Genomic DNA, 25,660 nt, shown 5'->3' with positions numbered 1-25,660 from the left:
ACGAAACTTCAATAAAGAGGAAAGAGTTGTATAATCAAAATGCTACATGAGCACTGACACATTTTGTTTTACATAAGACTCCAAACTATTGGAATATGTAAAGGGCATCTCTTTTGCTTTGCATTTCTCGATGTTTTGAAGGTCCGTGATTGCTCTGTTCTAATTCTGTATTCATTTTTGTTTTATGGACTTTTGATTTTGAACAGTGTTCGTTATCTCCATATGTTTTACATAAGAAATAAGAAAGTTTACCTTGTTAGAAAAATAATCTATATTTGGAAACAAGTTGATCACAGTTCATAATTCCCTGATATAAATTTACAAACTCCTTGTTTAAACAAAGAAGCGGATCGTTTTCTAAAATCGGTGTTTAAGAAGGAATAAATAATAGGATTTATACAGCAATTAAGAAGATAAGAACGCAGAATCACTTGATATGCCATCTTAGCAGGGTCAGTCAGGGTTTGGTAGAAGCTAGGGTGAAGAGTTCGATGGATAGCGAGCACAATAAACGGTAAAAACGTCAGAACGTAGGAAAACGTCACAACAGACAGAATCACGGTCGTCCGGACGCTTCGCTCCACCGCAGACACACAGGAAGGATTAAGGATGGTTTTCCCGCACCCCTCTTCTGACCTTGTATGGCGTGAGGATGATCTTTTACGGAAACTCAGTTGACGTCGCACGGCTACTGCGACACATGAATATAGAATGATGAACGAGGTGAAGGTTATAAGTGTCCCCACCGCGTGGATCCCAAAGAGGACCAAGGGGTATTTAGTGTGAACATAACTATCGTCAATCTGACACGTTGGAAGTGAGAAATTGGCGCCATGAGATGATATTGTCACCGTATGTTTTCCATATAAGACGATAGCTGGCCATGTTATTAGTAAAGACACTCCAATCAACCAGGCGACGCTTCGGCGCGCGCTGGATGACGTCATCACAGGGCGGTGGGGACAACAAATCCTTTGATATCTGTCAACAGCTACGGCAATTAAAACAAGGGTGGACACAGAATTACACATATAAGTAGTGAATCGAGAAATCTTACAAATAAATCCCATATGAAAAAGAGAACTACCCACAATGATTGTGATTTCTGTAGGCATGGTAATGACGCAATTAATGAGGTCACACATGGCAAGCGACAGAATGAATATACGGGTGGACATGTGCTTCCATTTCCAGTAATAAATAATCCAAACTAGAGAGTTTCCGAAAATTCCTGAAACCATCAAAAGGACAGTGTAGATAATGGCCGGAGTATAGAGCGCTAGGGTGTGTCGAGAAAATTCCTTCTCCGTGTATATTCCTTCCGACAAAGTGGTATTGAGAATCGTGTAGTTCTCGTCCATATCTCTGGCCACTTAGCATAAGAACACTCAACACATTAGTTATATAGAAGATAATAATATCACACACTTTACAGTATAACCCAATCTATCTTCTCTCTAACCTTCAGCATTCCTCACGCGAATTTACCGACCCCCGTGTTGCGCCGCCACGCGAATAATTAAGGTTATCAAAATTTAATTAGCGTTCTCGTAACGTTTGTTTATACTGAATTAATTAATGGTTTCTTCTGAGACTGTGAATTGATCACCGTTCTGGATCATTAGATCGATAAATACACAGTTTATCACGAGGGAGCACCAGGCGCACAGCTGACTGGGATGGAAGTGATCAGGCATGTGTCGTTACCACTGCTTTTATATACGTGTCTCTGATAAAAGTCATTGCACTTCAAATTGCACATGTTGCAGTGTGGGCGAAAATATAAGATTGCGATAACTGAAAACTTTATACTCTGTGTATTTTTTAGGTAAAAAAGTCTGATATTTTCATTTCAGAGTTTTAATTTTAATTTAAGGTCCTTCATATATACTTTATCGAAGTTCTCTAGGGGATTCTACTAGAGGTGTATTGCTGGATTACATTTTCTATGTTAAAAGCTTTAATTTAGATTAGTATCCCATTTCATACTTGCGACCGATTAATCGCACTTTTATGGAGGTCGTTTAGTGTAAAAACACGGTATTGTATAACTAGTATTGTCCATCATCTACGTATATCGATTGTCCCAGTTTTTTTTTTATATCAAAATGTCAATAAACAAAGATTATACAAAATGACAAATCCCAAACTTACAATGTCTACTTTTTCCCAATATATTTACATCATTTATGACGTACTTTAAATTTTGGGATTTAAAGATACACATAAGATATTCCAAGAATCACGTGGTTATCTATTCTTCAAAGTTCTCACCCTAATCAACGTAAACAAATAAATGCGGACTGTTTTCTGCACATAAGTGGTAATTACGGCCCTATTCATCCCTTTCGGCCCTGTGTATGCTGTTATATTGAACTCAACCCATCGGTCTTCGACTTTTTCTCAAGTTACCCTGCGTGTGACTAGAACAAAACACATGCAGATCCGTTTTAACTCTCCAAAATTTTAACATGCAACAGAAAATCAGTCTATCTACAATAAAGAAAATTTTCAAAATCCAGTTCAAATAATTTTTAATCTGGGGGAATCAAATTAAGGTTCTACGAAAGATTTTGTCATTTTTAATTCGTACAGGCGATGAATGATTCGCCTTATTAGTTTAAATACTAATTCAAAGTTTGCATTTATCGACAAAAAGCCAACTACATGTATAAAGATCGCACAGCTGTTTGCCTGGTTTGCGTAGAATACAAATAACGTGGACATCTCTTTAAAATTCAATGTCTGGGATGACCGATCAGGTTCAATTTACTTCGCCACTCAAGGATGTTAGCCGCTAAAGAATGGGTTCTCCAACAATTTTTAGAGTCTTTATGGCCACTGGTAGTACTTCGTAGGATCCTTAACTGTGTTGATAAATTAGCAGACTTGTGTATGTAATTATATGAAGCTGTATTTATTCAAAGTATTCTCTTTACGAAATAAAGAAGAATCGTTCTGTGGTTGTAAATTAATGGTTAGATACATCTATAGCGTTTGTCAATAAATGACTTTTCAAAACTCGAGAAATTTATTGCTTGATCTTTAATTTGTCTTAATTTTTTAAAATGTCATAAATAACTAGCTCACGTTTCCATATTCAGATGACAAATCAATCACAAAAAATTCTGTTTTGTTTTTAAAATCAATGTATCATTTTAAAATCTCTATCCAAAACAATATTCTATGAGTAAATATTATACGCGTATTACATGCTCATATGAAGGCGTTTGTATGCTCTACTTGTATAACGTGTGCATGACAAATAAAAAGATTAAAAAGATAATCAAGATACAATGTACTTTAATGAATGCAACAATAATAATGATGTATTAGATCTAAAACGTTTGAGACATCAAGACTTAATGATAAAAACGCTCAAACACAAACATCTCATAAATATTTGCCGTGAGGTAATGCAAACACTTAAGAGATGAATAATGATGGATGAAGAAATAGAAAAAGAAGCAGCGATTGATGTTGATTAAAAGACTCGTATAAACATCGAACACTAGCTTAGAAGTGAAATAAACACTTAATAGTGAGCAGTATTCTGTTCTGTCATTGTATATTTCACCGATCAGCTGATTCAGAATTGGTGACTAAGTAAAGAGCCCGCACTTTTACAAACCTGTCCATATTGCCTCGTTTACGAGTGTCAAATGAAAACATTATCATAAATCTATTGCTCTTATGCAGATGTTACAGATTTATACTTGCTTCGCTCAAGAGTTTCGACAATATGATTTTCTTTGATGAAGTTTTTGCTTTGCACCATCTGCTCTGGAAATATTCGGTCATGAACAAAATTCTTAGTACATGGGCAATCTCATTATATCAATAAATTAATTTAAATCACATTGAACTGAATGAATATAAAAAGGCTTTACAACTGAATGTATCTGATTTCCATTTCTTTAAAAAATTATGACCTGAACATCGTATGCTGAAAAAGAATGTCTTTGCTAGACGAGGGATTGCAAAATGATTATCGCTTTGTGGCCTCATTAAGTACTTAATTGAAATATTAATTCTAACAGTGGTAAATCAACGTATACTTATCATAGTTCCCTTTCTAAGGAAGAAATTCTTCAAAGAAGGATATGGAAATAACGAACAGTATTCAATCTCAACGTCCATTAAACAAATATACAAAATAAGAGCAGAGCAAACACGGACCTCCGAAACATCAGAGGTGGGATCAGGTGCCATGGAGGAGTGAGCATCCCCTGCCGACCGGTCACACCCGCCGTGTGCTTGTTGTCATAATCAAAATCATAAGTCAAATTTGAATAACATTTCAAACAACCAAAATCAATTTCAAACAACCAAAATCAATCTGAATTACCACATTTATATTGAATTTCAAAACTTCATAAAAATCTTTACAAAGATATATACAGCGGGTTCCATTAAATGTTCAACCAAGCCTGGGCACTTTCTTTACTCCTCACTAAGATATTGACAGTAGTAAAGGAGAAACTCGCAGAGCATTGTGCAAAAGTATATTCGTGAAGTGGTGTAAATCATTTCGTAAGTTCTATGGTCGATACGATGACCTTGTCGTGCTAGCAAATACAATTTATCACTGAGTCAAATGCTTACTGGTGTTTTCATATTAATTGTTAGCCCACTATTTACACATTAAATTAAAGACGAATTTTTCCATCATTTCGCGATTATCACAAGGAGCACACGGAGAATTTGACCCGGTTGGCACGGTATGCTCACTCCTGGCATCTGATACATGTACCGCTTCTTGTGTTTTGGAGGTTCGTATTTGCCGTGCTTCTAAATTGTATTGTTTAATGGACTTTTGATCTTGAATACTGTTCGTTATATCTATATATTTCATGTGGATACTTTAAAATCCAAGGAACTTTCTGAAAATTCTAAATCCCAAGATTCTACCAAAATCAACAGCTTAAAAATTATTGTCCAGGCTTTTAATAGCATTGGCAGTTGCTTTTTCAATACAAATGGAACTTGTTGATTTACTTACCTTGTTATTTGTCATTTTCAAAATTATTATATAAAAATACATTCTGATTGTACACATGGGTACTTTGAAGTTGACCTCAATAAGATGCTTGAATTTCTTATTGACTATATCATATCATCGTGGTTTACGGCCACCAGATTTTCCAACAGTCTATTAAATTTCCCATGGGTACCAATTGCGCCTCGCTATTAGCAGAGCTATTTTTGTGTTCATATGATGTAGAATTTGTCCAAACTCCTATACGTGAAGAGAAGAAAACACTTCATGTGGCCTTTAACTCAGCATTTAGATATATCGACGACGCATTGTCAATTAACAATGACTATTTCCATTCCTTTGCCCATATGATATATTCCGGTGAGCTTGTAGTATAGGATATCTCAGCGTCAGGTATATGTCTTTCATATTTAGATATTTTACTTGAAAAGGACGTTAATCGTAATCTAAAAACCAATCTTTTTGACAATCGAGGTGACTTATACTTTTCAATTGTCAACTTCCCTTTGTTATGCAGCAATATACCTTCATCCCTTCCCTTAAAATATGATTTTTTGTTCATTTAATCATTGGGTTTTCTTATACTTCTTGAAATTGCATAATTATGGTTTAGGAAGTAAGCGCAGTCGTGTCTCGGATAATTTTTTGACGTCTATTTATGTAACATACATAACTTAACATAGCCAAGATAGAGAGCCGCTATATCAACAAAATTCTGATTTTTAGACATCTTTTTTTATCGTGCGTAAGGATTTTGCACAGATAATAAGAGATTCTATTTCAGAAAACGTTACAAAATACAGGGGAAAAGAATTAATTTTTTTAAAGAAATTGTATATGTTATCCTTAGTAAACGCGCTATACCCGTCCTTTTTCCAGTCTTAAAGATACTTGGACACAGATTTGAAGTTATTATTTTCTCTATAATATTACGACTGATATGTTTTAATAGCATTTCACGCAAAAATTAATTAAAAATCTTATTTCGTTTAAAAGATATTGAAATTTCAAATTTTTCGGCGGGTTTGATTGACATATCCTTGCACTCTCACAAATTTCATTTTATTCTTAATCCTTAGGAAAAGTGGCAATCTCGTTTTGTATAAATGAAAAATATTAATACTATAATCCAGAAAATTCAGAGTAGACACGTTCGAAAGCAAAACAAACACACAATATATTGTCAGTCCGTGCAGTTGTGGTAAGCAGACTGTGACGATTGAAAGCACCCGGTGAATTCTAAATATCGTCGCTGTAATATCAAATTGTCGTAAGTCAAAAACCACAACTTTTCAGGAGAGACAAAAAACATAATTTTTTTCAAAATGTCGTATGTCTAGTGTTTTCCTTTCTGTCCTGGATGTTTTTTCAGTACAAATTGTCGTATCTCCAGAAAAGCATTGAAGCAAACCCTTGCAATGTATTGTAAGCATACGGATCTGATATTAGAACGCTCTAAAATGTATTATATGAATTAACATACTCATAAATTGATTACAGTTACAAACTGCGAAAACAATTCAGTTTGTAATGAAGTAACCTAGCATCCAACTTTTCATCAATCTTTCTATTGATTTTTCTGTTTATTAAATAAATATACTTTGTTTTGTATGTTGAACACATTTTTTAGTAAAAATTATAAAAGATTTAACTAAAATTATAATTTTTTCCTTGATATCAGACTGCCAGTGACATCTTTGTCAGTGCCCAGAGACGTACGACCTTTTGTTAGAAAAAAAATAATGCATCCAATGGACATACGCGCCTTTATCACACGTCTGTATCTCACTTTCTAATTGGCCCAGAGACTTGACGTTTAGACAGAACATGTATTCGATATTGCAGATTCCAAAATAGCAATAAAAATTTCGCGCCAAAAATCGACTTACGACATTTTGATATTACAGCGACGATATAAACAATAACAGAACTCGAGCCCTGTTTACAAAAACTGTGTACATAACACGAGTGTGCTCGATTTGCTAAACTCTGTACACATCTCTTAGTTCGGAATGACGATACTTGTGAAGGTGTTTTGGTTACTAACATTTCTACTCTGAATAAAATTATTTTTCTTGATAAAAGTTTTAATATTTCTCATTAAAACACATCAAAATTGCCACTTTTCCTAAGAATTATGAATAAAGTTAAAATTTGTGAAAGTGCAAGGATGTGTCAATCAACCCCCCCCCCCAAAAAAAAAAAAATTAAAGTTTTAATAACTTTTAAATGAAATAAGATTTTTAATTAATTTTTGTGTGAAATGCTATTAAAATATATAATTCGTGATATTATACAGAAAAAAATGAGAAAATATTAACTTCAAATCTGTGTTCAAGTACCTTTAAAGATACTTCAGCTTTTTCATGTTCTACCAAAGCTATCAAACTCTTATCAATATCTTCTTTCCATTTGATAACCCTTTTTATCCATTCATAACTTCTAGTGCTATCTTTTGAAAAGTTAAACAAATTTAAAAAAAAAAATAGAAAGCGAATCTATGAGATACTGTCTTTGTACTTTCATTGGTAGAAGTTAAAACCAATTAAATGAATTTTGCTGAGCTTGTTCGATATTTGTTACAAGGAAAATATTTCACCTGTGTACTTCTTTTTATTCATCTAAGTATGAGCTAAATTCAAAAGCTGTATTGTTAATCAATTTCTCTAAAAGAAACCACTAGTTAGTACATGTATATAATACGACTACGATATTGATCCGATATATTCTAGTGAGCTTGAAGTAAAAGATACCACAGTCTGACACATCTGTTTCATAGATTTAGATATTTTACTTGAAAATGAATATCTAAGTACCAAGCTTTTACGATAAACGTGGTGACTTTAATTTTTCAATCGTCAATTACCATTTTTATGCAGTAATATACCTTCATCACCTGCAAATGGGGTTTATATCAGTTAATTGGAAATGCAATAGCATGCTCTGCATATGAACAATTTCTAAAACGAAGTAAATAATTAACAAATTGCTGAAACAAATATATCAGTAGTCTCATTTTAAGTCATCAGTTCGTAAGTTTTATGGTCGATAGAATGGCTTTCTCAGTAATAATAATAATTAATTCATTATGAAGTCAAATGCATGCTGACTAACGTTTTTCATACTTATTTTAGTCCATATCTTATACACTGAATTGACGACGGATTTTTCCGTTATTTGACGATCATGACAAGGAAAATACGGCGAGTGTGACTTTTCGGCAGGGAATACTCACTCCTCCATGGCACCTGATCCCACCTCTCATTTTTTTTAGAGGTCCGTGTTTCTTATGCTCCTATTTTGTATTGTTTAATGGTGTTTGAGCTTCAATACTGTTCTTTATCTCCATATATTTCATTTTAAACATTTTCCGACTATGCATATACAGTGTATATGTTTAAGCAGTTTCTCTCTCTCTCTCTCTCTCTCTCTCTCTCTCTCTCTCTCTCTCTCTCTCTCTCTCTCTCTCTCTCTCTCTCTCTCTCAATAATCATCAGTACATGTACGTCTTTTGGCAAATAGAAAGAAAATAAACAGTCAAACCTTAACTTAGACGGTTTCAAACTTTTTTGAAATTTTAAATGTAATTAAATGTAATTAAACATGAAGCATGGGAGCTGAGTTACATATGGGTATACATGTACATGTATATCTAAAAACTACATTAATACTTCAAGGGGGGGGGGGACTTCTCCACCACCCTACTTCTGTAAAGACTTGGGGATGTTAAACAAAGTAACTTTATATGATGCTCTATATATTCCTTGCTTTGAGGCAAAACTACAGAGACTCCATTTAAAGACTTTTTTTTACATTTCGTCAAATAAAGGGGCATAGTTTTATGCCCATTGGAATCAAACATGACTTACAAAAAGAGATTTTATTGTTAAAACCTTGCCTGCTATGACCATATTCTTCATGAAGTCTTACTAATTCTTGTATAATATTTCTAATGACCATAAATTTACCAATGTAACTCTGAACGAGACTTGAACATAAACAAAATAAACGGGTTAGCCTTTTATCATCCATTTAAGTCAGGAGCTGTTTAATTGATTATGAAAAAAAAGTTTCAAATTAATTTCGTGAATAAATTGAAATGAATTCCATGTATTAAAAAAATCAAGTAAGTTTTTATCACAAGATATCAATTAATTCTGAATTCACCAGATGAGGAAAACACTAACTACATGTATAGATGTGGCCTTCAGTTCGACATTCAGATACAAGTATATCGAGAATATTTGATCAATCACCAATTTCAACAAAGAAATTGGACAAAAATTTACGTACATGTGTTTTAATTCAAATAGAATATTTAAATTCAATCATTCAGACTATAAATTATTGAAAAGCGTCTTTTGCTTCTTTCCGAGCACCGAGAACATCGTACATATTTGTATTATTTATATACATGTATTTGAGATCGATCACAGCAGTTTATCTTCACTTTTTTACATTAATTTAGATTTTAAAAAATATCTGTGATACTAGTGTATCAGAAGGTCCCATCTTTAAACATTTCTGTGAGTAAAATGTCTAAAATTATTCAAAACTCATCTTTAATATTTGGTTGGCTTTGAGCAGGAAAAAAAATGATTTGATCTTTTCTAATAGTTCTTCAGATTTTTTTTTCAGAATATACGTTCATAAATTTTTCAATATAGCTATCGGTAACTTCCAAACCGTAGTAGGGGCCTTAGTTCTTCTTTTTTTTCCCCACTTATTCAACCTTTAATGCTCTTTTAAATCAAACCAGATAAAGAACTCGATGCTAGTCTGTCTGTCTGTCTGACCGTAATCCAAACCTCCCCATCTTTTTTTTTATAGAATGAGAAACTGACAAATGGACGTAATGTATTTCTGTGAGGATATAGGATTTGGACAACAGAGAAACCTGACCGAATATTTTGCGTCTCCCTCGTTAGCATTGTTACGTTTTGGGAATCCCTAAATCCCCATGACATTCGTTTAGATCGATTACGGCTTTATTAAGGGTTACACTCGGTTTATTATGGAAGTTAATTGGACTAAATTCCATTCTACAAGTCTAACTGACAAAATGATTTACCAAGAACCAGACAAATGCCGTAACAAATCAATACTTCGCCGCAAAAGAAACGCAGTTTACACGGGGGGCATAGCTAAAAAAACAAAAAATAATTCGTCATGTCTCTATTTCCTCACTCGTTAAAGATTATAATATATAGTGATTGTACATGGTTGTTTGTGAAGGATGCTTTATTTCCATCATGCCAGAAGGCCGACAATCGTCAGAATGCACTAATTGGGTGTAGGTATGGACAGTATTCTAGAACGTAAGGCTCCAGACGCAAACTTCGTAACCAACATAATTATAAGAAACAGGAGACGGGTGCATACCAAAGTCATTAATTTTTATCTTGATCATCAACTGAGATTTTATGGTATAATGACGATAATAAAACTCACACATCATGCAATAGTTTTATTGCAGTATAATTTTTAAAATGGTTTTATTTACAGGTAATTAGCATATTGAATTTTATGATTTATTGCAAAACCGTTTTGTTCAATTTTAGATTTTCACGGTTGGAAAACAAAATAAATAAAATTTCCTTGGCAACAGAATTTGTTAAATTCCTTTTTGAAAAAAAGAGAAAGAACTAAGGTATTTGTTTGCCAGGCAGGTGCCAGGTAAAAAAAAAATTATGTAGCGGCCACCAGTTATTTATGTGGCGGCCGCCAGATAATTTTTTTCCTACCTGGCAACTACCTTCTTCCGTGGTTTGCGGAGAAAGAAATCTTTAGGGGACCTAGCTCAATGTCATATTACTGTAAATCCAGGGAATCGGTCAGTCAGGATAGTCGTGTACTTGACATACAGATAAGAATAAAAAGATGTAAACCCGGATTGAGTACAGATATCCTTTCTTCCGGTCTCTTTGAGTCAGTCTGTCATCAATCGTGACGTCAACATTTCAACTGCTTCCTTTAAATGACGTCAATTCAATTTTTTTTTCTTAGCATTGAAATGAAACGGTATGTTTTACATTTTTAACTGTTAAATTATTCACACAGAATGAATGCTAGGATTGTGTTATCGGAATCAAGGGTTTAAGTAAATAGACCACCATGAACGATATAATAAAATCATTCAGACTATTTCACATAAAAACTTAGATGATGAGTAGGTCCAACAAGCATTTGTTTTAAATCTAAACAACTCTGGTCCAAGTGCCTAGATTGTTTATCTCATTAATGGATGTATGTTGTCAGATAAATTAAACGAGTTTTTTTTTCTACAAGTACATTGATGAGTGGCTATATTGTCATTCAAACTTCTATTGTATTGTACGTCCATATTCGTCAACAAAAATACTATAATGTTGGAAACGGATTTTTTTAAGTAAAAGAAGGGGGATGAGCATAAGAAAAAGACTGTGTTTTATTATCTAAAAAACTTTTCAATAAATTTATATTACATATATCAATTAAATGCTTTAACTTTCATTCTTTCTTCTTCATAGGTGCCTAAACATGAGGTGGGACCATTTGTTGCGCATGGTATGCTTGTAGGTCAGGATGTCCATAACGAGCTCTCTCGGACAGTCCAGTTTGAGGGCGTCCGTGATGGACACCATTTTACTGTCTCGGTACATGTTGGAGGTGGTAGACACGTCCTGCGGCTTGGCCAGTAAGCTGTGCATCTTCTGTAAACAGAGGAAGTACAGGCGGGGTGCATTGCGGCTCATCTTTAGCAACTTCCGCCTCACGTGACGTGGGGAGTCCTCCATCAATTTGATTGGATAGTTTCCTTCGGCGTCCTTTAGGCTCAACTGGGTTGTTTCTGAAAGCAATGTCATGAAGCCCAGATAGACACAAACTATACTATGTAATTTTAGCAAAAGATACAAAGGTGTCTGGCCATATACGTCTCTGATGGAACTTTTGGCGCCATTAGAGAGCAGCAAGTGAATTTTCTCGCCGTTTCCGCGCACGACACAATGGTGAAGAGGAGTTTCTCCATTGTGTGTCTGTTCGTTGATAATTTCCGTTACAGAAGGAAACTTCTTGAACATGAATGCCATCTGCGCTGCCGTGATTCTTTCAGAGCCCGCTAAGATGTGGACAATGTTACGACCTGCGTTGTCCCGTTTTCGTGTACTCGCCCCAAGACGCAGCATCTCCATGAGACTTTCCATGTTTCCGTGAAAGGCAGCAAGCATCGCCAGAGTATACATATCCTGGTCCCGCTCATTCATGGAGGCTTTGAACTTTTTCAGATGTTCAATCGGATTGACCAAGTTTCTTTGAGCACACAAATGTAACAAGGTCCTTCCCTTAGTAATGCTTGGTTGGTCTGGATCATTTGAATGCTCAAGAAGCATATCCAGAAGGGAAGTGGCGGTGCAAAGGTGTCGTCTGCGATTCCTTATAAAGGCCTTCTGTATTTCATCCACATCCTCCTCGTCGCACGACACCGTGTTCACTGGCAGGTCTGGTACCATCCAGTACATGAGGAGAGTCCAGGCGGGGGTCTTCTGCTCGTTATCGTCTCTATAGAGAGGATCTGCGCCGTAATCCAAAAACAACTCGGCAATCTTCAGACGTTTGTACATACAGGCAAGGTGAAGGAGCGGCATCCGGACAGTAGGCCCCTGCCCATCTTGTTCCAAGGGAGTGTTCTGTTGGTGAATCGTGTTAAGGTTGATTTCTTCCCCGCTCGTTAGAATTCGCTCAACCTCATCTGTGTCGTCACTTAGGATCAGTCTGTAAAAATCGTCAAACGTCACCCGTGTCGCTTCAGCGAAGTTCTCATCGTCTTTGTTATCTTTGTACGTGTTCATTTCTATAACCCTATTTGAAATTGACATTTGGATTATGACGTCATTTATAGGTACATGTCGCGTGAAATAACGTCATGTGAACGTTTGGTTTCCTTATACATTATTATTGTCGGCTATAAAAATAAAACATTAAACTTGAAAACACAACTTCTCTTTTATATTAAAAGAGAAAATGATAAACCACATATTTGAACACTTGTTCTTGTCCCATGCTACCCACAAAATACATTTGTCAAATTGACAAAACTTCTCTTCCCTTTATGGAGTAATCACAAATTTTTTATTTCACTAACAAAATTTGGAAGTGAAAGGCGTCTTCTCCGTAATTTTTTTTCCCATTATCGACTATATATTTATTTATTCGAATATTAACTATAATTTTTTGACATCGTTTTACACAATTGTATGACTTATAAATAGCAAACGTCATGTACACATTGTAACAATTTTTTTCCCAAATATTCAGTCGTAGAAATTGTTTATCTATACCTTTATTTATTCCGAAATTTTGTGATGTATTTTATTAATTTTTATGTATCTATATGTACTTGGTTTTTAAATACAATTTTGAATGATTTTGTAGAATTAAGAAATTATACGCATTCCCTTATTTTTAAAGAACCAATCGTAGTTTTAGTATGATAAGAAAATTCTTAATTAAGCGTATAAACTAACACATATGATACAAATATCATCATATTACTGTCTTTCCACAAATTTTATTTAAAAATAAATTATGTAGTATTTTTATTTTTAAATAAATTTGTGGAAAGACATTTATTTAAATTAAGGATACATAACACAAACTTTTTTTTCAGAAATCAGCAATATTTCTCATAGATTTACATTTAAATTAGTAACCTGAATAATGTTAAGAAAAGTATGTAATACTTCTGATTGATATATTTAAATTATTCTAAAAAATTGTGTGACAAAGAGCATCCTCAAGTCCACAAAGATCTACTAGAGAAAGACCTCTTTTTCTCTTGATTGCTTGCTTAATATTAAAACAAATATTTCTGAGTAACTGAACATACATGTACTAACATTTTCAAGGCTATACATGTTATTTTGGCTCTATGAGTCTATCCATTATGATTAACCTCAATTTCTTTATACTTTTAAAGTACATACTTTAGTATATGTATTAGGCCTGAAAGAAGAAATTCCTGTTGTACATGCATAGGCGCTTGGTTTCAGGATAGTGTATTTTGTGTAAATGTGTTTTTCTAGGTGCGGCTGAATACCCTCATTAAAATAAAAATAAGAATTCGTTGAAATTAGCACGTTTTAAAAATGTCATATTTTACATGTACAGTGAAAATGACATTTTTGAAACGTGCTAATTTAAAAGAATTTTTTTTTATGAGGGTATTCAGACCTAGAAAAAAACATAATACATTATCCTGAAACCAAGCGCTTATGGTTCCATGAGGTACAACTTACTACATTTTAAAGACATTTTCGAAGGGCGGGGATATCAAATAAATCAGTATTTCCTAATTGAGAAACAAGAATCATCTAATATAATTGTTCCTTTTTCTTTTTTAGTTACCTATGTAATTTATTTATTTATTTATTTATTAAGGTCTTCCGTTTCCAACGGAAGACCTTCTACTGATTCTGATGGTAAAGATTATTATTCTTTTTTTTTCTTCTACTTCCTAGACCGCCAACTGTGAGGCTTCATATCTCACTCATTTCTCAACGGATTTCGCTCAAATTTTCAGAGGTTATAGACGTTTCTAAACTCTACCAGAATGCTGACTAAAATTTCAAAAAATCACTTCCGGTTTTGAGTTATTTCCCTTTAAACGAAAATTTATAGGCTTTCGTTTCCGGATAAAGGCTCAGAGACCACAAAAGCTGAAGCAGAATTTTTACTGATTTTTGGTAACAGAAGGATTGAAGTTGTGCACATCGGTTTTTGTTTTTCGATTTCTGTATTAACAATGGCGCTATATAGGGGTCAAAAATTAGAACGCCTTAAAGAACGAAAATTTACACATATTTTCCTTTTTATCTTGAAAACTAAAAATATTTTGTTAAGACATAATGAACAAAAGTTGTGCATAATTAGAAGGGCTTTCATATAATAATATTCAAAAGGGGCTGGCCCCTATAATTAGGGCTCTATGGAACTTGAAAGTTTTTGCTTTATAACTCAAAAACGGTAAATATTTCGATCTAGATCTTACGAACAAAATTGTTCTTTTACACCTTTTTGATCTGATGAAAATGCTGTTTTGTTCGATTATGCCTGGAATATTGCGTAAGCAGGCAAGGTAAACAGGTAGCGTTTTTCCGATTACATTCACCTTGTTTGTTTACAATTATATAACACGCCTCCCTCGATAGCGCGGGGCAAAGTCCGTCACCGGGAATCAATCGACGGGTAATCCAGCGACCTACAGTTATACACAAATAAAAACACAGAATGGTTAAATTCATTTTTTAATATATAAAATTGCATCTTGATACTATCTCTGTCCTATGAAAATATTATTTTGTTTGAGTCTTATGTATTATAGGAATGAAAGCTAGACAGTTCTCATCTTGCTTTTGAAGGAAAACTCTGTAGTCTTTATGCCCAGAATTGAAGTAAACTTGCCCTAAGTAATAAATATTTTACAATGCTGTATCATATCTCTTTTATTTAATTAGGTTCTAAACGTGTTCTTTGGTTCCCGTTCAGAGTATTCAATGGCATCACTTTCCTTTAATTAATCAAGATCTTTCCAAGAGAAAGAGTTTTAGAAAAAAACACGAGTATCTTTTCTTCGTTAAAGTATGAACACAAACACTATGAACGAAAACCATATACACGCCCGGATCTCATAAAAAAAACTTTCAAAGAGTCAAATAATACAAAAAATATTGACTGCGCAATTCTCACATTCACTTGGAACTCAGATTTTAAGTGTGCTGACCATTGCGTAATCTTGCGATTACATGCGTCCAAGAAAATCTAAAGCGACACGCCGCGGCGAACCTTTGACCCCGAAGTCATTGGCAAAATAATTGTGTATTAAAACCATTTCACAATTATCACAATTAAGGTAGTCCGATCCTCAGGTATATAAAATTAGCAGTTAAGTAATCAAAAATACTCATAAAAGTATCTCTGAATCCACAAAGTTATGTAAATTTATCCACAATATTTTTTTAAAGTTATAGATTAAAGTAAATCATATTATATAGGGAAAATTATCAAATCTCCCAATATTTTTGCAGAAAAAGCGAATTGGAATATCAGCAATACATTTTCTCATTGCAAACTGATCAACAAATATATTTTAGGTTAAAAAAACGATAGGTATCCAGGCATTCAGAGAAATTGTCATGATTTTCATAGTTATTTGGCAGTTTTTGTCTTCTATTTCCGTCATGTATTCTATAGTACATAGTGTAAAACGCTTTTGCTATCATTGAAAGACACCACAATTCACTTTTCATTTCATATCATGCTAATAATCATTGGTATATAACGCTGGAATCAAGAAAACCTTATTTCTCTAAAACTATATAATTTTTTTCTCCTTTTATACGGTACAAATGTCAACTTTTATAAGATCTTTCTCTAAGACTTCCAAAGACCTTGAATCTTATAAAGATGAATAAAATGAAAATTGTTGCATGAAAAAATTTCATTTTCAAGCTTCATTTTGATGCATTTCAAATTAAATATTAATTTTTGGAGTTATCCTTCCTGGCTGAGGATCGGATATCCTTAATGGAAAATTATCATTGTCGGATATTTGAGATTAATATGTTCATATAATGTTGGCTTATCTTCGTTTTAAATTTGATCGTGATACATGTTTATCTGAAACAGCTATCTTGGTTTTGTGTTTGTTTACAATTACGCGACCAACCATTCTTTCCATCGCTTGTTGATATTAATTTACACAGCGTGGTCGAATGTTAAAATCTTATTTTACAAACTTACGGAAAACATTATTTTCTGTAAGTAAATAGAATCTTTCAAAAATATTTTAAAATATCTTAGGTTTGACTTTAGAACAAAACGCTGGGGTATTTATTTTACATGTACATTAATCAGTCTTCAATTTTTATAGTTCGTTAGCTAAATGTGTAATTTTACTTTCGTTTTGACGATTCATAGCGTAAGGACTGGCGATCTGCGGTTACTTTACTTCAACCAATATTGATTTAAATGCACCAAAAGCGACACAGGACCTTGTTTTATACGGTCTCATCGGTAGGACAGGTCCCCACGTCCCACAGTGGGATTCGAACCACGACGTAAGGATCAACTCCTTACTTCGCTACCATAGAACAGACGCTCTAATCACTGCGCTATGCGGGCGACCTTGGGAGATATAAAATGAAAACAATGAAGAAAACCGTTAGTAAAAAATAAGAAGGGGTCGTTTTATTAAGTATTATTCTTACGAACTTCAGGGCAAGAATGAGAAACCATATTTATGAAAGCTTCCTGATATAAAAAAGATTACTTTTTTTCAAATCATGACTAGAGTTTTCCCTTGCAAAGTGTTTGTGTATTTTTTTTTGGGGGGGGGGATATTGTGGATGGAATTGGAATTAAACGGTCTGTTTAACTGTCCATATGTCTGTCTGCCCTTTCAAGTCTTTCCCAGAAGGTCAGGCTATAGCATAAAGAAACCAGAAGCTTGTACTCGATAAAAAGATTTCAAGTGATCCTAGGATGTGTCATTGTATTTATTCAAGGCAATAGTACGGCAAATTCAAGGTCACTGGAGAAAGAATTAATGTTTTGTTGCATTCATTTATATGTAATCGAGAATAGCTGTAAGCTCATACTTGATACAGAGATTGCTTGTGACAAAAAGTTTTTTTTTTTACGATTTTGACTCAGAAAACAGTATTTTTTTTCATTCTGCCTATATTTGTTTAAGTCCATACTTGATACAAATTGCTTATAGTCCGCTGGTTTTCAGATGACTTAAAATATGGTCATTTTAACAAATTTAGGGCCAATGACAGAAAAGTTGTAAAACACCTGTCAGAGTTATGAATTTCTAAAAGTTGTTTCAGATTGAGGGTTTGTCTTGACAAAGAGCCAAGGTTATTCTGTTAAATTCAAGGTCACTGACAGAAGAAATCTTTTCTTTTCCACGCTATGAACTAGTTAGTGAAAATCATTGGAGGCTCTTGAAACATAGATTACTTATGATTGGAGGTTGTGTCATGACCCTGATCAAAGGACTTTCTGGCAAATCAAGGTCACTGACAGAGAAAAAAATGTTTAAGCAAAACTTTGTAATTAAGATTCACTGGAGGCTCATACTGAGAAGAAAGGTTGTTCACATTAGAAAGTGCAGTAACCTTGACCCAAGGTCTGTACTTCCTGTCCACAGCTCCAACGGAAGACCTACTCGTTGCTTTGCAACGAGCTCGGCTCTAGTTTATTTATTTATTTATTTATTTATTTATTTATTTATTTATTTATTTATTTATTTATTATTTATTTGTTTGTTTGTTTGTTTGTATGGGAATGTCCTACTCTAAGACTTATGGCCTAAAGTATTTCCAAATCGTGATATAATGGTCTAAGGGAAGTAACTCAGATTTTGAAAAAGAAATGAACCTTGAACCGGAAGTATTTTACAGCCTCGAACTGACAACAACCAGCTGTCGATTGTCATTCTGTCACTAGGAGAAAATTCCCTGAAAAGGAATATTTCCCATGGTACCGGAATAGGTGATGGAGAAATCGAAGAGTAACGACCAGCCCCGCTGTCCGTGTGGATTTTGGGGGTAAGTATCACGCAGAAGAGTCTGAATCACCACCGTGACGAAAGCTGATCTCGGACAGGTCTGGGTCGCTAGGATTTTATTGGTGTGGGTTGGGACTTGTTTTGTTGAATCTGCGCCCATAATTCAACTATTTTGCAGAATAGTGAAAAGAAATAGTGTGATACAACAAGTTGATACGTTTTAGTTTTTATTTAAGGATGAAAAATACTTGAACATCCGGGCTTGTAGCTTTATCAATCAAATTTATCAGATCAATTCCTCATGACACAAGTTGGGGTAGGCCTGCTCTTGTTGCAGGGTGATTACGTGTTACCACAGCCCGTCAAAAGACAGGAATGGTGCTAGGAGGAGAGTTTGCGATAAAATGCATTTTCAAGACTAACCCCAACACCGAGATGAATAAAATGTGTAGTTTGTGTACTATATATATTGACATATCATACATATCTGATTATGCAATCATTGTTTACATTGGGATTTTTATAGTCTAATGATATCAGTTTTTTTCATATCATGTATTTATTTTTTATTATGATTTTCTGGTATTATGATTATTATGATTTTCTTTCAACATGGTGAATAAAACTATTCTTTTTGCATTATGTTACTGAAGGACAAATACTCCTCATCTTGGCTCGTAATGAGAGCTTAGACTATATAGTTTTTTGTATTTGTGTGAATATGAGTTTATTTATAATGCTTTTAATTTTGTTTATATTTGCAGGTCTTCCAGTACCCTTGGCCTTTGTTCACAATGTTACAAATGTAGGTTTTTGTGTAAGACTTAACATAAACTGAAGTGTTATCAGTAAAATTGTAATTATGAATAAACAAGTGTCAGTTTACATCAGATGTGAATCTACTTGTTCTTGCAAATGCTAAAATTATAAAAAATAAATAAATGTGTTATTTACTGGTATGTCCATATCTTACAAATATCTTCATTCAGAGCTCCAGATAAGGTGCGTATTTGCGTAAATACGCATTAAATTTTACATATTATGCATTGAAAATTAAAATAGAGCGTACAATTATGCATTAGCAATCATAGATACGCATCACATCACAAAAGTACTGCATACAACAATTTGAAAAATACAGGTACGACTTACTTAACGATACGAATAGAGGTTAACTCCGTGTTTGATTTTTCTCAAAACGATGTACAGATTAAAAATCCTTTTAGTGACCAGGAATATTCTAGTATTGACGACGACGATCTCCATATCAAGAGATTTAGATAAAAATCAATTTCTATGTAGAAAGACTATACACTTGGTATATTTTATTTTATTCTTATGGGTTCATAGCCAATTTTTCATCTCTCTCAACTTGCCATATTAACGAAGATTCTTTTCTCTCGGTTTACTCTTGATACAATATCTTAAATGAAGGAAAAGTTCTCTGACTCTATGGTACCTTGACCTTGACCTACTGTACAATCTTCCTTGTCAAAAAAAACAACAGAAAGTCTTGTTGGTATTTGAAAAATTTATTTAAATAAATACAGTAACCGAATTTTAACGTTTTTTCCTTCTTCAAAACTTGAACTTCAAGTACAAGCTCAAAATTAAAATAAACGTCAAACATTATAAACAAAATAATCTGTAATCATTTTAATGAAAATCAAAATCTGCATTGATTTGAAAATCAGGGAGTAAATACACTTTAGGGTAAAAAATTATCTGGAGCTCTGTTCATTTCTTTTTAATTTCTATTATGAAGCAGAAAATGATCAATGCTCATATTATTTTTTTTTAACAAACTTCATGAAGTACAGCTTCAGAATTCTGATTGTTACTGTTTCAGCACACATAGAGAAAACCAATGATGCGTTACAGACTACACCAGATCATCTCATTTCTCCAGGTTTGTATTCCAGGAGAAAACAAAATTGTCACAAAAAATGCAAGTTACACTGAAAAATGTCTGCATTGTCAAACTGATTTGTCATTTTGATAAAAAAAAAAAAAAAACCTGTGTTTTGGCACAATGAAAAAATGTTTGCATTGTCACATTGAAAAATGCGTGGTCACTGAAAAAAATGCCTGAGTTGTTGCAATGAAAATTATTGTCACAGTAAAAAATACCCTCAGTGCTCACATAAACTTTGAAAAAAAAATGGTCATAATGATCCATGAGATTAATTTTGTGAGTTGTGGAGCAATTCATGGATCAGTATACGTTCCTGTTATCCTTTAGGTAGCTTTGTTTCCTTGAATCATAATAAGATATTTAAAAATAAGGTAAAAATAGTTTACCCGATACTGATTCTGCCATCTTGCATTGATCAGAAGACATGAAGTTTCTCCATGCTTCGCTGTCACACGAAAAGAGACTTCAGCATCAAATCAAATACAGCTTGTTTTGTCACAGCAGTTTATATTTGCAAGAAGAATTTTCCAACAATGGCTACAAATAATGCATTGATGAAGTTCATGGCTAGACCATTTAGACAGATTAAACATGCATCAAAGTCACATTATGTATATTAAATGTAGATAAAGCATTTCCAAGTCTTGCTTCAATCTGTAGTTATACCCCCGCTCCGAAGGAGAGGGGGGTATACTGTTTTACCCTTGTGTGTCTGTCTGTGTGTCCGTCTGAAACAAATTTTCGTCACAGTTTTCTCAGCAACTACTCATCGTACATGCTTGAAATTTTAACACAATCTTCTCTGAGGCATGCCATATGGTGGGATACATTTTTGCTTAAATCCGATGTCAACTTCCTGTTTGTCTGTGCGTCTATCCATTTCATGCATAACAAATTTCGTCGCAGTTTTCTCAGCAACTACTCAAGTTAGATGCTTGAAATTTTAACACAATCTTCTCTGAGGCATGCCATATGGTGTGATACATTTTTTTTAAAATCCGATGTCAACTTCCTGTTTGTCTGTGCGTCTGTCCGTTTCATACATAACAAATTTTCGTCACAGTTTTCTCAGCAACTACTCAATGTAGATGCTTGAAATTTTAACACAACCTTCTCTGAGGCATGCCATATGGTGGGATACATTTTTGTTTAAATCCGATGTCAACTTCCTGTTTGTCTGTGCGTCTATCCATTTCATACATAACAAATTTTTGTCGCAGTTTTCTCAGCAACTACTCAATGTAGATGCTTGAAATTTTAACAAAATCTTCTCTGAGGCATGTCATATGGTGGGATACATTTTTGTTTAAATCTGATGTCAACTTCCTGTTTGTCTGTGCGTCTGTATTTTTATAGCAGTTTTCTCATTAAATTTTCATAGCAGATGCTTGAAATTTTATTACCGACTTTGTAGAGGCATGTCATATGGTGGGTTTAATTTTGATATGAATCTCATGTCAACTTCATCTGCCTGTAATTGAACTTGTGTAAACAGTATATTAACATGATGGTGCTTATTTACATCAGAGTGGGGGTTTACTAGTGAGCATTCGCTCACAGATTCCTTGTTTTAATTCCATTTTGAGAAGGAAGGTTTTTAATTTTATCTTAATAATGACAGGAATTGTCTCTGCCATCACTGTATAAATTTGATCTCCTACCGAAGGTTTACATTTTAATACAAATGTTGATTGATATTGTTTAAAGCCAAGTCGACAATATTTCAGCAATTTTTTGGGGGGAAAAGAAATGTAATATCTTTACCATAATTTATCAAATTTAGGTTAGGACTGGATTAGCAAGTTACAACTTTCGATATATTTATCAAGAAAAATTACTAACGGTATAGGCTTTTCTGATAGAGAGTAATATAACTGTATATTGTATTTTGTTAAGTATTGATTTGTAAAATCTGTATTGTTTTTTTTCCTTAGAAACTGCCAGACAGATGAAACAAAGTGGACACAGTCATATGGAGGGTGCAAAACAAACCAGCCATAGCATAAGTCTGGAGGGAGGCAAAAGTAACAGCAGTTCTCTCACAGAGAGCCAATCACAGCCCTGTTCTTCCCAGCAGTTAATAAGTGAGAGCTTAAAAGACTCTAGTGTTTCTAAGGAAACCAAGGATTCTGAACAAAGTCCAGAAAACACTCCCTCAGAAACCGGATCCCCCCCTCCCCAGTCTTCCTCCCATTCACCGGCTCCGGATACACCCGAGAAAAGGGGGGTTAAACGGTACACAAACAATAGATACACATTATTTGATGCAAAAATCAAGTTTTTGTCAGATGATAATCCATAAATTGAGACAATTGTTACAATGTAGCAATTTAATCTATATTTTTTCATTAGATTTTATAATGTTACAATTTCTGAAAAAAAATTTTGTTTAATGATTTCCAAGAGCATCCAAATGATTATTAATTGTACTTTTAAAAAATCAAAATATCATGTTTACAACAATTTTGCAGTGATATATCAGAAGTGGACAAAGAAACGGAAACTCCAGAGTCAACGCCAGAAAAAGGACAGAAAAATAAGAAACGCTGTTACCAGTGTAAATGTAAACTGGAGCTGGCTCAAAGGCAGATTGGCAGATGTAAATGTGGTCAGTATAGCGGGGTCATATGTCAGTGTACTGATATCTACTGATATTGATTATATATTATGTGAACTGATATCTACTGATATTGATATATATGTGTTCTAATATTAATGTAAAGTGTACCAATTTCTACTGATATTTTATCTTTCAGTATAATGATACTGATCAGTGGGTTATGATATATCAGTACATTGATATCTACTGATAATCATCTATTTAGTATATTGATATCTACTGATACCGAAAAATAAGCAGATATTATATCATGTATAAAATAGCCATTTACTGATATATTGGGCTAATACTATTAGATTTAAATTTATATGTGAACGACTAGTATATATCATAAAAATCAGCAGATGTAATAGGGTAATTTACTTAATATCAATATAAGTATTAAGATTACATACATTGTACATGTATGTGTTAGACAATAGTTGCACTTGTATTGATTACATATTTTTTTTTTTTTGCACTTGACATACTTCATTAAGCTTGTGTTGCCATTACAACAAGCTAATTAAATCATGGCTTCTATTACAGATTATGTATTCTGTTCTCTGCATCGTTTGCCGGAACTTCACAATTGCGAATTTGATCACAAAGAGGACGGGCGAAGAGAAGCGCGGGAAAAGATGGTGAAACCTACGAGACACTTAGGAACGTCATTCCAGAGGCTTGACCCCGATTCCTGAGTCGTTAGCTCCGCCCACTGACGGCATTAACCAATGTGTTTTGTTTATATTTGAATATTATGTAGGCTGCAGTATTAACAAGGCAGCCATTAGTTTCATTTTTTTTCAAACAAATATGCAAAATGATTTAAAGAGAGAGAAAAAAACATTGCTATAAAGTGGAAGAAGAATGTGGTAAATTTTTCTTAGAAGATGAAGTTGTTGCTTTGTAGTCTTGTATAGCAATAAGTAAAAGGACTCCTATGTGATGAACTTCTCAGAAGGGTCTACAGATTTTATATAGAGTGCTGCCATTGTATTTTTTTCAATCTTAATGTTTTACATGCGTCACAGAATCCCTTTTTAACCCCACGCTGATTTCTTGTTTTTACCGTTCTCCAGTTTTACGTGTATGATTTTGTCTGGCTGGCTGTCCTCAAAGAAAATAAGGAAATTTTCAGAAGTGTCATTGTTACAGAGTGAATGAAAGTGAAAGGTTTTATGAAAGTGATTCTAATCTTTTACGTCATAGTTTGTCATACTACACCCATTTTGTGTGTCTGATAGTTTGAAGTTTGTATGATTATGGTATGAATTCATAATGACTGATATTAACTGCATCTTGCTTTTCTACAACTTAGGTGTCATATTTTGTCATACACAATGTAATTTTAAGTCCATACATTTAATACTGATAATGATGGAATATGAGTAACTTTTTAGGGAAAACATTTATTTTCATCAATATTTAAAGTATTTTTTTTTTATTTTATGTCAGCAAAATCAGATGGGACTATATGAATTTCCAAACTGGACAGATTAATATTGCAGTACTCATGGTACTTTGAATAAATGTTTATGATTTAAATGAAAAAAAAAAACATTTTGGACAGAAATCATGTTGAGTTAAGATTCTCCGGAATAAATATTGAGTTATTTTCAAAGAATCCAAAAGTATCAAAAGAAAAACATTAAACAGAAAAGTATTTCCCAATTGACTCTTCAAGTAACTCTCCCCCCACCCCCCTCCCCATCCCCAAACATATCAAATTATGCTCCTGAATTTTGATTTTTTTTCTCTTTTCCCATACCAGTAGTATGTTTATGAAATTATAATATTTTAACTGTAATAATTTGAAAGCAATAATTTTATGTTAATAAAGAGGATCCATAATGTACAATGTATTGACAATATCTGTAGAAGAGATATGTAACCTTGGTAGATAAAACCCCCTTCTTGGAAGTCTGGCAGACTTCAATAAATTCACACAATTAATTAGAACTGTATGAAAACCCACCATTGCTTTGGTGCTTTTTAAGCATTATCTATGAGATGTGTTATTTTTTTCATGACTTCCAGAGAGGGGAGATAACCTAGTTTTGTGGTACAGCAAGAATTATATGTATATGTGAGCTAGTGTTAAAAATGTGTGATTTCAGATTGAATGCATGTCATTAAAGAGAAAATTTATATAAAAGTCAATCTCATTTATTTGCTTGTGTTTTAATTATTTTTACCACTCATTCAATCTAATTAAAATTAGATGCAAGATCCGCTCACATACTCGATACATTAAACATCTAACAACATCCCAAAGAAAGTCATGTCAGAGTTCAAATTCTATTAACAATCAAATCTTTACCTGCAAAATCGTCGTATATTTGTTGAAGCGAATATGTCTAGATCGAGTTGTTCCCAATTTGATCTGTGACGTGACCCTCTCTTTGGGATGTTGTTAGATGGTAGTGTAGTATGTATGTGAGCGGATCTAACATCTAATTTAAATTAGATTGCCACTGGTTTGAAATGCAAAAAAAAAATTGTTCTAAGGATTTCAAAGTTGATCACAGTAAAACAAGCTGTTAGCGAACACTCTTATAATGGAATGATGCTTAGAGTGAAGTGATTTTTATT

General features: G+C 33.6%; 3 protein-coding genes across 3 annotated transcripts; 1 reads left to right on the top strand and 2 right to left on the bottom strand.

Annotated features, from left to right (window-relative positions):
- Positions 1-280: 280 nt before the first annotated feature.
- On the bottom strand, positions 281-1,670 carry LOC134229624 (neuropeptide Y receptor type 6-like). The gene has a single exon (XM_062711368.1). It carries the CDS (start codon positions 1,359-1,361, stop codon positions 291-293), a length of 1,071 nt encoding a protein of 356 aa, XP_062567352.1. The 5' UTR covers positions 1,362-1,670; the 3' UTR covers positions 281-290.
- A 9,542-nt stretch (positions 1,671-11,212) lies between these two features.
- On the bottom strand, positions 11,213-12,828 carry LOC134229628 (ankyrin repeat domain-containing protein 61-like). Its single transcript, XM_062711373.1, has one exon. It carries the CDS (start codon positions 12,826-12,828, stop codon positions 11,503-11,505), a length of 1,326 nt encoding a protein of 441 aa, XP_062567357.1. The 3' UTR covers positions 11,213-11,502.
- Positions 12,829-18,427: 5,599 nt separating this feature from the next.
- Positions 18,428-25,237, top strand: LOC134229643 (AN1-type zinc finger protein 3-like). The gene is made up of 6 exons (XM_062711410.1): positions 18,428-18,591; positions 19,316-19,356; positions 20,401-20,460; positions 22,401-22,701; positions 22,938-23,074; positions 23,615-25,237. The coding sequence occupies exons 1-6, from the start codon at positions 18,539-18,541 to the stop codon at positions 23,764-23,766; spliced, it is 744 nt and encodes a 247-aa protein (XP_062567394.1). The 5' UTR covers positions 18,428-18,538; the 3' UTR covers positions 23,767-25,237.
- Positions 25,238-25,660: the final 423 nt, after the last annotated feature.

The sequence above is a fragment of the Saccostrea cucullata genome, unplaced genomic scaffold, assembly GCF_032062105.1.
Source record: "Saccostrea cucullata isolate Sc308-1 unplaced genomic scaffold, CSIRO_AGI_Scuc_v1 ctg1326, whole genome shotgun sequence".
NCBI lineage: Eukaryota > Metazoa > Mollusca > Bivalvia > Ostreida > Ostreidae > Saccostrea > Saccostrea cuccullata.
The sequence above is the reverse complement of the archived record's forward strand: the minus strand, read 5'-3'. Positions and strand labels throughout refer to the sequence as shown.